The 17,065-nt window shown below is 37.9% G+C and overlaps 1 protein-coding gene across 1 annotated transcript in view; it reads left to right on the forward strand.

Annotated features, from left to right (window-relative positions):
* The window catches only part of MAN1A2 (mannosidase alpha class 1A member 2), a 145,575-nt gene that overhangs the window by 115,842 nt on the left and 12,668 nt on the right, over positions 1-17,065 (forward strand). Inside the window, exons 9-11 of the mRNA XM_080347010.1 lie at positions 822-937; positions 7,530-7,749; positions 16,515-16,687. Of these exons, the coding sequence (XP_080203136.1) occupies positions 822-937; positions 7,530-7,749; positions 16,515-16,687 (509 nt within the window). The remainder of the gene's footprint in view (positions 1-821; positions 938-7,529; positions 7,750-16,514; positions 16,688-17,065) is intronic.

Below are 17,065 nucleotides of genomic sequence, written 5' to 3' on the forward strand. Positions count from 1 at the left end.
CAAGACTGAGTCAGAGCATCAGTAGGCCTTTTGTGAGGGTAATGGGTCCCTCAGAGAAATGTAGGTAGTTCTCATGTGGTCTGTCAGCACAGAATAGCCATGACACTACTTGTGAAAGGCAGCCTCTGCAAAGAATTTAAAAAAAAAAAGGTGACAAAAAAAAGAAATCTGCATGTTAGGAGGTCCAGTTTATGTGGCGGTGGATTCTAATAATCAAGCAGCCTTACCCTGTAGCACATGGGATGGCTTTGCATGGCTGCTCAGGCACAGCAAATAGAGCAGGGCTTGTGTTGTACACAGTGAAGGCAATTTGCCTCCCTCTTGACTGAAAGAATTTAAATAAGAACATTTACTTTGAGAAATTCATCAGTCTGTTGAGTAACTACCCTGTTGGAAACAAAAATCTCCCAGAAATATTGGAATCTATGTAGTTTGTGGCAGTTCATAGCTGGACACATGACCCAGTTGCATCTCGTATGTGTAAAAAACACCAAAACAAAAAGCTGGCACCAAAACAATTAAGTTCTGTGGAATGAAGTAAAAACAGATGTTAAATTACTTTTTTGATAAGAGGGATAGCCTGTGCAGAATGACAAATATCAATAGTGAACAGCAGGTTCCACACTTATAAAGTTAAGTTTGGAGGAGATTGGGATACATTGCAGGTTTGTCCTGCTAAACGGGCTTAAAATATTGATAATTCTACAAAGGTAGACCTTAAAAACCTAAGTTTATATTTTGAATAAATTTAAGGTGCTATTATGTAACAACTTCAACTATGTTTTGTTTTGTTTTGTTTTTTTCTTCTTTCCCTCCTACAGATCACACATCCGTGGGCGGGCTGGGAGACAGTTTTTATGAATATTTATTGAAAGCTTGGCTTATGTCAGACAAGACGGACACAGAGGCAAGGAAAATGTACGACGATGCAATTGAGGTGATTATAATTCATTGAGTTTTCCAACACAGTGGACCTTAAAAAACACCTTTCATAATATAAAAATAAAAAGCCAAACAAACCAAAACAAAGCAGAGGACTTGTTTTGATTATGTAAGTTGTAAGAAATCAGGTGATGAATAATACTCGCTTTCACTGTGAGTAGTTTAAAAAGTATTATTGTAGAATACATCTGATGCAGATTATTGTGCTAAAAATAATCAGCTTATCTAAAATGGTATCATGTGAAAGCCTAAGCTATAGTTTATTAGAAAGAGATCTAACAACTCTACGATGTGTGCAGAACAACTGAGTCATTTTTATCCAATGTTCAGAATCATACTAGGAATTGAAGTCCTGAATTGTTTTAGTCTTTAAATTATTCCTGAAAACATTTAGATGTTATATTCCATATTTGTCTCGTAATATGTAGTTCATACCTATTCCTTGCTCTATAGTTCTTTTATGATATCTCACAGGTGGAGTTAGTGCTTGTCCAAGCAGAGCAATTCTGCAGGGAGTTTCAGTGGGGTGTGGGTTGGGGATATTTTTGTGGTGGCTCCAAGGTTTATCCTGCCCAGCTCTTACTTTCTTAGTATCCCCATACACAGACGTCTTCCTTCTTCAGGTTTGCTTGTGCCAACACGCCTGTGCTACAGTTGAGATGTGGAGAGCCACCAAGTTATTATAGTATTAGCCAAGGTACCAAGAGCAGCAGGGACTGTGTAGTCTTGCCCAAGTGCAGATGTGTGCTTGGTGCCTGACTTGTTCCATGCTCTGTGCATGCTGTGTTTGTTTCAACACAAGCTTTTAAAGCTTAGTTTTAGTGCAGTCTCCTAAAGCAAAATGCCTGTTCTTGGAGTTGTCAAAAATCACATTTTAAAAGGTATATAATGAAAGTTCTAATCCAGAGTTGCTTTGAAGCTGTAATGTGTCTTATTCCCAACCTGAATTTGATTACATTTGGCTTTCAGCTGCTTGAACTTTTTCCTTCTCTTCATTGTTTTAAAGGATTATCTGCTGGCTACTAGCAAAGGCATAGGTAGTACAATAGGCCTTCTCTCCTGAAGGAGAAAAGCATGATTTTTTTTTTTTTTTTTAGTGTCACAGTATAAAACAGACTTTGAATTCCTTCTTAAGCTTTTTTCTAAGTACTTTCCAGTGTCATCAGTATGGAGACAAGAATGTAATGGTAATTCTAATAAGTCATAGCCTGTTGTCTTCTCAGTGTTCTCCTTTTCATCCAGCCAAAGAGCTGTGTTCACACTCTTAACCTTTGCCTCGCACTCTCATCCACCTTCCAGTTGGTTTTACTCTGAAGTTGGTTATAGTGCTTTTGATTTACTGCTTTCCTACTACTGTGATTTACATTCGCGATTCCTCAATGTGTGACCTTACGGTTATCTCTATTAAAACACATTTTTTCAGATAAAACCCATTTGTCAGCTGTTCTAGATGATTTTACAGAACTGACTTTTCCTTTATCACTATCTATAGCTCCATCAATTTTTGTGTCATCTCCTTTATCTCCTTTTTTTTTTTTTTTTTTTTTTAGCATTTGTTTCTTGCAGATTATTGGTAGAAATGCTGCCTAGCATTGAATGAAAGTATCTTTGCAGAATCTTCATGGGATAAGGATTTTTCAGATTTTTTGTTTTAATTTGAACTGGTCTAACAAGCCAACTTTTAATCCACTTCATATGTGCTGCCTTGAATTTGTGTAGGACTAGTATTCTGTACAATACTAAGGAAATTCCTGAAGTTCCTAATATCTGCACACACTTGTCAATCAAACATTTATTTTTGAAACTACATTATTAATTTAATGTGACTGTTCTATTAACCTTTTAAAATACTACTAAAGCATTAGCTGTTTCCCAGTTCTTTTGAACTTCCTTAGTTTTCCAGGATTTGTTAAAGACAACATTAGTTCAAAACTTTAGTTGAGTACTTTCAGTAGTCTAAAATACAGTTGATTGGGTCCTGTGGGTTTAAAAATGTTTAGCAGTTGATGTTTAACATCCATTGTGGTAACTGCTCAAATATTTTATTCTGATTCCTAAACTGTGAGCACTTTAAAATTAGAGGAAAACAACTTCCCTTTTCATTCTCTTCACTGTAAGCCCAGTCTTATAAACATTTTGTGTGGGCAAATCTCTGTCTCTGAGTGAAGACACAGCAAAGCAAATTTGAGACCAGATGAAACCACACTGTGGACAGGAGGGAAAAATAGCTGAGCTGCTCTGATTTTGTGTGTGATATGACCTGCATTGCATCAAATGGTTTCCTCTTCAGCTTTCTCTCAGCTAAACCCACCTGTGTACATTTGAATCTGCGGGAACCATATTGATTTATGTGTTGTGGAACATCCTTCTTGTTCTGGGTTTGTGTTTATCCCAGGCCCTACTTGACATTGAAGGACACAGGCAAGGAGTCAATGAGTAGGATTTGGTTTACATTTTTATTTAAAATCTCAAAATCTTTGTAAGAGCCCAGTCCCTTACCATTCTTCTGTTGCCTATTACATAGGTCTTCCTCCACAGCTGATGCTTCTTACTCCTTGTTTCAAAACTTGGAGCAAAACCTCTTTGTGTCATTTATGCAAGCAGAAGGGGCAAGATTTAAAATACATTCTTCCCACTCATAGCACGGAGTTGGAAATGTTCTCAGCACCCACCAGTCTAAAAGAAGGTATCTGTGCAGTCACACTTCACTCCTTAGCTTGCTACAGGGAGGGAGAGTGGAAGATAGGCACCCATACCCTAACTCTCAAGTCTTACAGGGGGCAGTGATATCCCATTCTTTGGAGGTATTAAGAGGACAAAAGATGAAAGCTTCTGTTCTCCAGATGTCATGATTTCCAGTCCATGGAATATGAAACCTTATAGAGTTTACCACATACTTCATGACAAGAGTACAAACATATTCTGTATGTGTGACCTCTACATACTATGTAACATTAGTGCAGTCTTCCACTCTAGAGGACACTTAATTTTGATGTCCCAGTATGTAGATTCACAGCTGTGATAAGAGCTGAAATTATGAAACTTCTAGAGAATTTTTGTGATTATGAGTACTGAGGGTGAGCCTCTTAACTTTGCTTTCAAAAGCATCATGTGGACCTCCCAGCTAGTCTGGATTGAAGTGTCTTTTCTCCTTCTTGCATCAGCCAGACGATAGGGAGGCTTCCTTTGATCTGTTGCCTTTAGTCTAATCTATCAGGCTTACAAATTTGATCCTTGCTCTTTCTTATTGCACAGCATTAGATAGCTAAAAGAAGGATTCAGCGGCATGTTTAATTATCATAATATAGCAAATACTGCTGCAAGACAGCTCAGAAAATGCTATATTTTTTAGTCATAAAAATCACAGAAAGCATGAAGGTCAGATAGAGAACATTGTGTTCTCACATCTTAGTCTATTGTTTTGGGCATTTCGCCGACTAAGAAAGCTTCTTCCCTCAGTTAATCTCTTAGTTGATGTAAACTAAGTATTTCCATTGGAAGCTAAAGTATATATGTCTGCTCTAGTGCATGCATAGTCCTTATGGTCCAGCTGGATGTCACTGCTTTACAGCACCTGTGGGAGTGCACTGTGGCCCCAAGCCTCCAGCCCAGGATACAAATGTCACATCTGTCTCAACCTGCTCAACCTTTTCTTGTCTGCTAGGCAGTGCTCCCAGCAATGCCCAGGTGTTCCTTGTTAATTACTGTAAATATTAATTGCCATTTTTTAAACAGTTGTCAAGCAGTGGGTTGTTGATAAGGTACTTTGAGAGGGTTGCATTTCTTTTTGGGGATGCTTCCTTTCAGTTCTTAAAATGGAACTAAATTATTAAGTTGCTGACAGAACTTGATTTTCAGATTTCAAAGCTACCCCTTATACAAGACAGGGATATTTGAATTCAGAAGATGGATTCTCCATTCAGAAGAGTGGCACATTGCATCTAGAGGATGTTCTTCAAACTCTGAAAGCAAACCTAGAGTAAAGAAGTGGAGAAGTATATACATTCGGTTTTTGCTGCCTCTCGTGGTGTCAACCACAGCGATTTTTGCCCCCCTGGAAATGCTGCAGCAGCCATCTGCTCCTCAATAGTTATGTAGTTATAAAAAGATACAATTCAAAAGAGAATTCCAGACAACATTTGGAAAAAAAAGTTTTCCTCCAAGAAATAAATAAACCAAATGCTTTTAAGCTTTCTTGCTCCTCTTAGTAAAAGTGGCTTTCCCAACTCCCCAACTTTTATGGACCATATGACCAAAAAAATACTGTCATCATTGTAATGTCAGTTTTGTCACAGTGTAAGATAATGGAATCAACAGAGCTAATGCTACAAATCTTAGTATTGTATTAAGTGCTAGAATTTTCAGCAGATCCAACCTTTCCTGTACCAGTCCTTTTGGACCAAATGAGGCTTGTACAGTTAACCACGTCAGGCTCTCCAGCTGAAGAAGCCATGGTATCATACCAGTCCTCAATGCCAATTTGCATGATTGCTGGACAACCACTCTGGCAGCTGTCAGAAACTTATTAGTTTCTGCTCTGACAGTTATTTCTGCATTCTTGCTGGATTCTGCCATAAGCACAAACTTAAGATCTGTCAGTGGTATTAGTGAAGAAATTAACCCAATAGGAATGCAGGACCAGCACTTCTCTTTCATTACCTTCAGAATGCACAGGCTCAACAGAGGACAGTGGAGAAATGTCACCATCCAAATGCTGGGTCAGTCCCCACAGTGCAAGTAAGGAGCAGGGCCCTACTGATGATAATGCAGTTTTCTCCCTGTAATCCACTGCACTGGCTTTTAGCCAGTACATTCACCTTGTCCGTACGGGACTGCCAAATCTTCACTGGCTTGCATGGCTGAGATGTAGATTCGCATCCATTCAGAAAAATTGCTGCAAGAACTGCAGCATCTTAAGAACATATTCAGAAAACCATACAGAAACACAGAGATATACAGAAACATAACTATTTCAGATTACTGTTTATATTATCATCTTCCCCAAATGAGCCTTCTAATCCTACAAATTCTGCATTTTCTAATTGTCATTTCAAGAATTTTGTTTTTAGAAAAGTGTTTTATTGGAAGGCTGTCAGATGTTATTCAGTACCTGGATAGAGGACTACTTTAGCAGTCCTGTATCACTTAAGTATCAACTTAAAAAAAAAGTTAATTTGAAATATCTACTACAGTCACAGAAGTGCTTGAACCTGTTCATTTGTCCATTTTGTTGGAAAAAAAAAAAGACAGTGGGAAAAGCTATTTCACTGTCCACTTTTAAACCTTAACCACGATTTGCAAGCTGGTTAATCCATGCATTTCTTGTTTCAATCCATATTGTAGTGAGCTGCATAGTTTGCATGTAGATAGCAAAGTGTGACAACTGCATGCAGCAGGCATGAGCTCTTCATCCAAGATAACTGCTTTAGTTTTATGCAGGATCCTCTGCCTGTGTGTTCTCCCTATATTTAGTGTTAGTGCAAAATGCAGTTGTGGGCATTTAGGGTGTAATTTGTTGTAGGTACCAGAAAAGTAATGGAAAGGGGTAGCAATTCACTTCTGTAATAGATCTTGTGTATGGCAAGGAGAGTAGTAAATGCCTTTTTAATGGCACTTTAATCCTTCAGCTCTAATCAGCCTCGGAGTACTCTGACCAGGGCATGCACATTGAAGGAAATTGTGAACCCATCAGGTGGTTATGTGTGGAAGTACAAAATAGCTTTCTGGAAAGAAAATAGGAATAATGTTTCCATGGTAAAGATGATAATTTGTTTTATGATTATAGGACTCAAACTGGAACAGGATTCTAGGTTCTAGAAAAACTGTCTAATGCTAAAGACAGTGCTGCAGTAGGTTGGTAGGGATTGTGAACGTCTTTGAAAAAGGCTTAAGTAAATGTATTGTTCTGTGTAGTTTGCAAACTTTGGAAAGTTGGGTCAGCTATTTTCCTTTCTACTACCAGAAGAATACCAGTTATGAATTACAAGCAACAACACACATTGGTACAAGAATCAAAAGAAAAAGCAGCAGTTACCTCACCTATAAAACAGCAAACAGCTGCTCTAGCCCTCACCCGTCCTTTGACCATGTGCAATCAAATCAGGAAGCTGCTGTGGAGAAGCAGCTGGAAGGTGGCTGGAGCTTTCCTGTCACTTTCTATTAAAGGTTGTCTGGGAATGCAGGTGCTGCCTTTACATACATTGCTGACCAAAAGTACCCAATGTGGATGTATTTTCTGAATACACACAGGCTGTAGAACAGAACAAGTAGGTACTTCTCAGAGTTAATAGGTAGGCAAACATTGTTTGAGCTGTAAAATATGTTTTGAATTATCAGCTAAAAGTGTAATGTTATCTATGTTGTAGTTTTCCTATGATTGATCTCATTAGCATCATTTAACAGTTAGGATATTTTTTGTATGCACTGTGAAATCATAGTATTACAGCTGTTTATTCCTGTAGTGATCAGAAGTGAATTTTGCAGAAGAAAATTGTTTTGAAAATGGTATTTTATTCTTTTTAAGAAGAGTTAGCATGTAAAACTTGGATGCAAAACAGTATTTGAAAGCTCTCTTAATCTTCTTGTAGGCCATAGAAAAACATCTCATCAGAAAGTCCAATGGAGGACTGACCTTCATCGGGGAGTGGAAGAATGGGCACCTTGAAAGAAAGATGGGCCACTTGACCTGTTTTGCAGGAGGAATGTTTGCCCTTGGAGCGGACGGTTCCAGAGATGATAAAGCTGGACATTATTTGCAGCTTGGAGCTGAAATTGCACATACATGTCATGAGTCATATGACAGGACAAGTAAGATACATTGCTAATCTAATTATTTCAGTAGTTGAAATACAGAATTTGTTGTAATTGTTTTTTAAATTTGTTATGTACCTATACCTTATCTAATGTACTGGTTTTATACCAGTATATATTTTTTAACATCCATGTATTTACTTCTGATTTACATCATGGTGAGTAGATGTAAAACAAGACTTTTTATGGTTGCTTCCTGCACATTTATCCCTGGTTTTGGATCAGGCAACTAAGATAGGTTATATGGGTGCAGGGAGGAAGGAGTGCGTGTGAACATTTGTTCTCCCAGATACATAGGGCAGTTTTTCATTTCATATATACTGTTCTTACAGTGAAAAATTTGTAAACACACCTTTTACTGGTTTTAGTACGTTCTGTGTAAGGACAATTAAACTAGAGAGGATGAAGATTAGTACGCAAACTGTGAGATGGCCAAATGCCTGACTAATGAAGAGGCCATATCAGACTTCAGTGTTGGGCTGGATCTTTCTCAAGTTCAGACTCTTGGACCCAGGTCTCTTTTACACCTTTAATAATGACGTCGACGCATAAAGTCGGAGTGTGCCGATTATACTTAGAGTGGCTGTAAAGTCATAAGACACAGTTAAAACAAAAGAGTCTCAGAATAGTAAACAGAAAGATCTTGAGGACTAGACTGTCACAAATAAAAAGTTCACCAGAAAAAAAGCTCTTTCTTCTAAATGGAGATTTTAAAAATGCCAGTGCAGTCCTAGTCTGTATCGGATGAAGAATTTTCAGCAGAGATTACAGAATATTAACGCTGCCTTAGACATGTGTAATTTGTCATCCAGAATACACTGTACAAATCTGAATTTCAAGCAGAATAAATGCGGAGAAGGACCAACGGAACGATTAGAGCAAGAGAGCTTTTATCTTACAGTGGGAAAGTAAGAGAGATAGGCCTTTTCAGACTAGAAAAATAATGCCAAAGAAGAGAATAAATTTGTTGTCATCTCAAGGGGTAAATACTGAAAAGAAAGAGTTATTTTAAGATATAAATTACACAGTTGTACCCAGAGCAAGATTGGTAAGCTCATCAGGAATAAATTTAGTTTGGAAATTAGAAATGGCTTTGTGTAGACATCAGAGAAGTGATCTTCTAAAATAACTTCCTGGTAGAAGTAATGATAACTAAAACTCAAAAGCAGTTTTAGGATGAGAATTCATGTATTTTTTCACAGGATTACATAGTGTCATTGTATAGTTGCCTGTATTTGTAAAGAATTCGATTTGATGATCATGAGCAATATTTTACCTGGGTAGCAACAGCATTTAAAAAAAGGCTGATTAAGGACATAATAACTATTGTTGCATTCTGAAAAACTGAACACTGAAATTAAATATTTAAATGCTTGACACTTAAAAATAAGCAATACTAAATTTAGTTGTTTGTGCAGCAGTCCTAATTTTATTCCTTCACATATTTATTCTGTACCCTAAATAAGTCAAAAGGCGGGGGGATAAAAGTTTTGGTTATGTATTTAATGACTATATAACAACACACACATGGAGGCAGACTGATATTTGTGCAGACAGCTATAAATTCGCAATGTCCTAGATTTCTTTTGTTCAGGCTTGCAGTCTAAGTAATGTGGATTTTTTTGTTTGTCTTATTTTGCCTGAACTGACTTTTCAGAGAAAATAAAGATCTGTAACAGGCAGTGTCAACTTCTTAATTATGCTTTAACAGCAATATTCAAGACATAATTGTATACTTTAATGAGGGGACTAGCTGGTTGCAGAAGACGATTCTCTTTCAGAGGGCAGAGGGTCGTCCTGATTCAGCTAATAGGTTTATGTTTCATTCAGCAAAGAGGAGAGCCTGATCTCTTTCTCCTGTAGAGCTGGGAGACTCTTGTCCCATTTGGTATCCGTAGAGGAGACAGCAAGGTGCTGAGCATAGAGAGCTTGTTTCTTCAGCTAAACCAACCACAGCTGTCCTTTTCTGTGTCTTCCCAGGGCTGCTCATAATGAACTGCAGTATATGTATGGTTTTATAATATATTTGTGTAAAAATACTACTTTATGAAGCAACCTAAATTTCCGTAAGGACTGAGACTGAGGAAAAAAAACCTTCTGTTTCAAGGTCTAGTGTCAGCAAACTCAAAACAGAATTTCACATAACAAACACACTTCTGGAAAAGAAGACCATTGTATTGCCAACTGTCAGTAACCTTTTGCATATGTTGCAAGTATGAAAGCCTGTTTTAAAAAAAGGGGGGGGCGGGAATTTTAAAAAAAATATATACACAAAGCAGCAAGCAAACTAAATTCTATATATGCTACTATCTGTCTTTATAGTAATGTTATGGTATAAATAATGGAATTGTGCTTTCCATGGCTTGCATAAATAAACAAATAAGAGATCCATGGTGACATGACAGATGATTCAGGGTCTAGGATTTATGAGTAGTTGTTATTTCAGATAGATTTCACTGGAGTAACTTAGATCTGGGCAGATCACCAGTGTGATAAGTAAAATGCTCTTGTCTTGCAATGACAGTCCACATGTCTATTTAGAATTCAGGTGATTTTCTGCTATGACATTTGTGGCTGGAGGTTTTTGATGTACTAGTTTTTTTTTTAAGGTGATAGTATCCTCTTGAGTCACTTTTCCCTCTCATATATTACCCCGTGTCTTCTGACAAACTCAATCACCCTCTGTAAGGCTGAGCATTTGTGGTTGACTTCAGCCTGCTTTCATGAAACAAGACTTTATTTTGCCAAGCTAATATAGCCCTTTCAGTTGTTCTTGTCCGTTTGCCTCTCTGCTTCATTTACCTGCCTTTGGGGCCGCGGTTATCACAACTGATGTGCAGAGTCACCTGTTGAATTATGATTGCCCAGACTCTAATAATTTCTAAGGCTACCTTTGTGTCCCTTGGATGCTTTTGCTTCTATTGATGGATTCTAAGACCCTTAGGGTTTTAGGTTATTATGAATCTTTGTCTGCTTTCTGGTCTGCCCCTTGATATCAAGCATTCTGTCGCCATCCAGTTTGTGCTCTCAGCAGTTGGTCTTCGTGGTGTTTAGGTGCCGTTTCCCTAGCAGGCGGTTAGACCTTCCTCTCCCAGCTGTGACAAGGGGAGGAGTAGATTGCATTGCAGGAATCCCACACAAGCCCCGCTGGGTTACAGTGCTCCCAAACATACTGTAATCCATTCCCCAACTTAAATACTTCTTCTCGGTTCCCCAGACTCATGATTAAAAGATGTGTGTTTTGCCACATATTGTTTGTGGAAGACCGAGGACCACCCTGCAGATACAAAAGCATCCTACTTTTTCACCTCTTTACCAGTGAAAAAATATCCTCTGCTGCCTGTCCTTTCTTTCTGTTTTGGCAACAGCAATCACTTTGGCATGTAAGCAGCAAAAGTTGCCATGTTGTTGTAGATTTGCACAGTAATGTTGTACACTGACTAATTTGCCTTATCTTTGGCATGGTTGGAATGAGAGCTTTCCACTGACATTTTGGGTATTCCTTTGTCCCCTGCTGTGTGTGTCAGTGATCCCTTGCAGGTTTTTTGGATGGTCACAAGTGCATCATAGGGGCTTGCTGAAGATCTTAGGACATTTCTTAACTTGGTTGAAAGTGTGGTATCAATCTAGCACTCCCTGTGGGATGTCTTTCCAATTCACCAATTGGAGGAAGATGGTGAAGACATGATTCTGATCTGCCTCTGAGCAAGAGAGAGCTGTTTCCAGGATCCATTTAACTTGTCAACATGAAACCCTGCGGCTTTTCCTCTCTTCAGGAAATTTTGAATACATGTGGCATCTCTCGGAAACACCAAGGACTTGAAATGGCTTATTGACTGTTGAAATCAAAAACGTTAACTGTAACCAGAATGATTTTGTGATATGTAATCTGTTTAGGATATGTAGTCTGCTTATAAGAATGTCTCTGCTTCCTACCTACTCTGCTTTCTTCTGTATCATAACCTGTAGATAGATTATTGCTGCAGTCATCCTAAATCTCCCATCCTATGACAGGAGATTTCAAGATTTTTCTGTAGTCTAGAGTGCTCTCTGTTTGGAGAGAAGATTGGGAGAACCGAAGATAGAAGATGTGCTCTGATCTGTATGCCCGTGGCACAGCAGGAGTCATAATGCTGTCAGTGGGCATTGATGAGGCTAAAAGAATACAGCCTCGTGCTCATGGTGTGAGGTTTCCTCAGTGTTTAAACTATGGTGTGGACTGCATATCTTGAGGTATTCCAGTTATTGAGGATTAGTTCTTTGGTTTACATACTTAACATGTACCACTGAGAAACATGGTAAAGGCATAAAGTAACTGGAAATGCAAAAGCCATAAACTGTAATGTAGAAAGATTTTCAATGAAATTGAATTAATAGAACACTAACAAATCAATCTGAATAATTAGCTTTCATAGGTATTGTAGGCATTAGCTTAACAAGCAAAGTTATCTATATAGAATAGAATCATAGAATCGTTTTGGTTGGAAAAGACCTTTAAGATCAAATCCAGTTGTTAACCTAGCACTGCCAAGTCCACCACTAAACTGTGTCCCCAGGCACCATGTTTACACATCTTTTAAACACCTCCAGGCATGGTGCCTCAACCACTTCCCTGGGCAGCCTGTTCCAATGCCCAACAACCCTTTCTGTGAAGAAATGTTTCTTACTATCCAATCTAAACCTCCTCTGGCACAACTTGCGGCCATTTTCTCTCACCTTATCACTTGCTACTTGGGAGAAGAGACCAATGCTACATGCTCCGTGCTACAACTTCCTTTCAGGTAGTTGCAGAGAGCGATAAGGTCTCCCCTGAGCCTCCTTTTCTCCAGGCTAATCAGCCCCAGTTCCCTCAGCTGCTCCTCATCAGACTTGTGCTCCAGGCCCCTCACCAGCTTCGTTGCCCTTCTCTGCACTCTCTCCAGCGCCTCAATGTCTTTCTTGTAGTGAGGGGCCCAAAACTGAACACAGGATTTGAGGTGCAGCCTCCCCAGTGTGGAGTACAGGGGAATGATCACTCCTCTAGTCCTGCTGGCCACACTATTGCTCATATAGATTGGCAACATATGCTGATGTACAGCACATGGTATTTTTAGTAAAATATTATTCCTTAGACATAATTTTCCTAGCCATTAGCCAATAATGTGTAAAGTATTGACTGACTGGAGACAGATCATATAAGCATAAAGGTTTCTGCATGTCTTTAAAGTTTCTAACAAGAACTGTCTGCAGAATCTGGGTACAGCATTTGCTGGTTTTATACATGTGACAGTTCCAATGCAGAATAAGCTGGATGACTAAGATTTCAGCTGAGACATTCTCAGGGTATAAGCAGATGCTGTTTCTATCCCAAGACTCTCCGTAAGCAGCTAAATGGGCAAAGATGATAATCATTACTTTTTTTTGAGAAGTATAAAATAACAATGTACATTGATGGAATGGTTCAGTGAGTCTCAAAAAAAAGTATCTGGGAGAGTCTCTTCCTCAAATTTTATGAGAATTAGAACCTAGAAATTATTATTATAATCATGAATCCTTTCTTACCTTCAGGAAATTTTTTCTTAGATTGACTGTGGTCTTAAAGGAACACACAAGAAAAACAATATTTTCAAAATTATTTCTAAAATTAGATAGGTATTTATCTGGAAGTCTGAGGATTTGTTCTTATTTTCAGCAGTGCTAAATACGGCTCTCATTTAATTCAACTTCAAATCAGTTAAAATCTCTTTTTAAGTGGTACTGGTTTAGCTTTGCAGTTTTGAACCGCGGTATGAAATTGTTTCTCATCTGCTCTCCCTGAGTAGAAATATAGCCTGTCAGCTCCACTAGTACTAAATTAACTGGATTAAAATGTGACCTAGCATTATAAAACGGCCTTAGATGTTTTTTTGCTTAGAAGAATGTTTCCCCCAAAAGGTGCTATGTGCATAGTAGCTTCTTTACTTCAGTCAGCTATTAACAGGAGTGCTGTGATTAATTTTACGTCCTTGGTTTCATGGTTTCAGATAAAAATTCAATGGGATTGTGATGATCTGCAGTGATAACCCATCCTCTGAGTGGTGTAATTTCTGGGAGTGCCACTAACATTAAAAGTAGATTGAGAAATTATTGAAGATTTAATGCACTAGCAGGCTACAAAGCAAAAAATAGTGTCACAGTTCCTGTAGGTGATGCATCACCAGAACTGCCTAAAATCCAGCTTCTTCAGTCGATAACATTAATATAGCTGACAGAGTTTACCTGATTTCCAAAAGGCTTTTTTCAAAAGTTCTCTACTAGGGCCTTTTAAGGATATGAAGCAGCAAGTACCTGCATGGAGAAAAACATGGTTGTAGTATAATAAATAGGGTACAGGCAAAGAATCAACTCTTGCAGTGGATAAATGGTGGTTAACCAGGGGTACTCTGCTACATTTTTACATATATTTATGTATATATGTTTACAAATGTGTATTATATCTACACTCTGGTTTAGTATGTGTATATACAAATAAAATATATATACGTTATATATCTATACATATATGCACACATACAAATTATTAAGAAAAGGGCAGGAACAGTAAGGCAAGTGTGCTGATACTAAAGACTTTTTTTGAAAAGCTATTCAAGATAGCAAGGATGAAAGAAAGATGAAAAGTTGCACAAGAACCTTACGAGGTTAAGTAATTGCGTAATAAATTACCAAATTAAATGCAGTGTAGTTAAATGTAAAGTGAGGCACCTATGAAAAAATTATTTCTAACCTCACATATAAAATTATGAGCTCTTAACTGACCATTACAACTTAGGAAATTACTCTTGAGGTTATGAAAATGTCAGCTCAGTGGCAGTTAGGAAAAACAAAGTGAGAAATAACAAAATAGAAAACGCCATTATGTCACCGTATTAATCTTGTCCACACGTTTAGTTCTGTATTCAGGCTGTATTCACATTTTACAAGGAATATCGTAGAACTGAAAGAGTTGCAGAGAAAGGCTAGAAGGAAAATTACAGGTATGAAACAGTTTCCATTCAAGGAACAACTGAATTGGGTAGTATTCTTTAGGGCAGAAGTGTTTAGGTGGCTACAAAAATCAGCAGGGGACTGGAGCGAGTGATAGGAATCAGTTATTCACTGTCTTCTCCAAGAGAAGACCTAGGAGCTATTGAATGAGTCTAGTAGGAACCAAGCTGAAAACTAAAAAGAACAAAAAACCCCAGGTTCTACACTGAAGAAATAATAGAGATAAATAGTAGAGATGTGGAACTCATCAGCAGAGATTGTTTTGAGTACATAAAGAGTACATAAGATTAAGGAAACACCAGATAAGTACTTGGAAAAATATCTACTAAGAATTACTGACCACATTAAAAGGTCTATAGTTTGGGAGCAGTCTTGAGCTCAAAAAAAACTGAAGACTGGTAAAGAAGCTTGGAAAAGGTATCATATATAACTGACCTGTTCTTCTTCTTCCTCATCCTTGCCTGATTTTGGCCACTGTTGGAGACATGATACTGGACCAGATGAACTTTCTTCTGGTGCAGTATGGCCATTCTTATCTTCTTAAATCTGGATAGGTAGAACTTTATATCTAATCTCACTGATTTCTACAGTGAAAATTGTAGGGTTTTTTTACTGAAACAGGTAAAATGGCTCATTTTGAGAAAAACTATCATAAACATTTCTTGATGGAGTGTGGCTGAAGCACACTGTGGTGTGCTTTTCTGTTCACATCCAGAGCCATACTCCCTCAAAACAAAAAGTTTAAGGAACTTTTTTTAGATTTTTTTTTTTTTTTTTTTTTTTGCTGGAGCACACACTGAGAAGTGCTTATACTTTTCATTATGGTATTCTAAGGTTTCCCTTTCAGACTCATGAGACCATGGTTAATTTGAGCCTCTAGCTCATAGGAATTACATGGTTAATCACTTTGGTAATTTTTAAAGCTTGAGTGCAGCTTCAGAGTTCAGCACCTTAAGAAGTCTCTACCAAAGAAAAGGGTGGGGTGCAGCTGTAGATAGTGCATTATTTATGTCAAATTTAAGTAATAATGTGGAGCAGTATAATAGAAAGACATGTAATTGCATCTGCATATTATAGACAGTTTTTCTACAGGTTTTTCTACAGGTTTTATGTGAATAGTCTTTGAGATAGTGGGACAGGGCCATTACAGCATCCTTTAAGGGCTGAAATAGTGAATCTCTTAGTTCAGGGATTTATTTTCAGGTGTGGCTAAGTTTTCATTCCCTGGTTGTAAACTCTTTATTTGAGGTTCACATTACAAAGCACATCAGTTAACGTGGCCTGATGGCACTTCCCTAAACCAAGAGAGTTTGGATAAAGATGCAGGTTATTTGAGGTGATGGTACCTGGTTTTGTCTAATATCTTTTCCTGCTGCACTGGGTAGGATCAAAGGACATCAAAACCTTTGACCCCCTCCCTTTTTTGTCGTTGTAAAAACTGTTGTTGGTCACTGTAATTCTTTAATTTTATCCTATAATTGAATGTTATAATGTGTTTCTATTCTTAGCATTTTATTAGTTTTCAAGAGGATTACTGCACTCCTGTAAAGACAGGTAGTTTTCGCACAAGAACAGGATAAATTATTCATAAGAAAAATTACAGGTCTCAGCAATAGGAAATATTTATGAGACTGCTTAAAGACAAGGTAATTTCTGATTTTCTCGCATGCTTGGGCTATAGCAGTCTCCTAGCCACCCTTCCTGCAAAGATTAGTAAGGAATAATTTTTTTCTTGTTTTTTTTTTTCCTTTCCTATGCAGCATTAAAGCTGGGTCCAGAAGCATTCAAATTTGATGGTGGCGTAGAGGCGGTGGCAGTGCGGCAGAATGAGAAGTATTACATCCTAAGACCAGAGGTGATTGAGACCTACTGGTATATGTGGAGATTCACCCACGATCCCAAGTACAGGCAGTGGGGCTGGGAGGCAACCCAGGTAAATGTATTAATTAGCTGTTAGTAAATTAATTCTATGTATTTTCCTTTTGTAGTCACTTTCATCTCGTGGTACTGAAACACTTCAAATGATAATTGATTTTCACTACTTCCTTTTCAATCAGGTTACATACAGAGGTATATGCAGTTATTCCTGTTTTGCAACTGCTGAAACATGCACAGATGAGAGATGTGTTCAGCATTATACAGCTGATGAGTTTTAGGCATGGAAATAGAATCTGCTGGTCATGACTCCTACTGTTATCAGTAGTCCACAGGCCCGAAGAGAGGTAATTTATCCTGGGAAGTGAAAGTGTATTATAAATAACTTCATTAAGCATGTTTTAGCACTCAGTTTAGGTTAAAAGACAAAGCTATT

This window comes from Nesoenas mayeri (genome assembly GCF_963082525.1).
Source record: "Nesoenas mayeri genome assembly, chromosome: 1".
NCBI lineage: Eukaryota > Metazoa > Chordata > Aves > Columbiformes > Columbidae > Nesoenas > Nesoenas mayeri.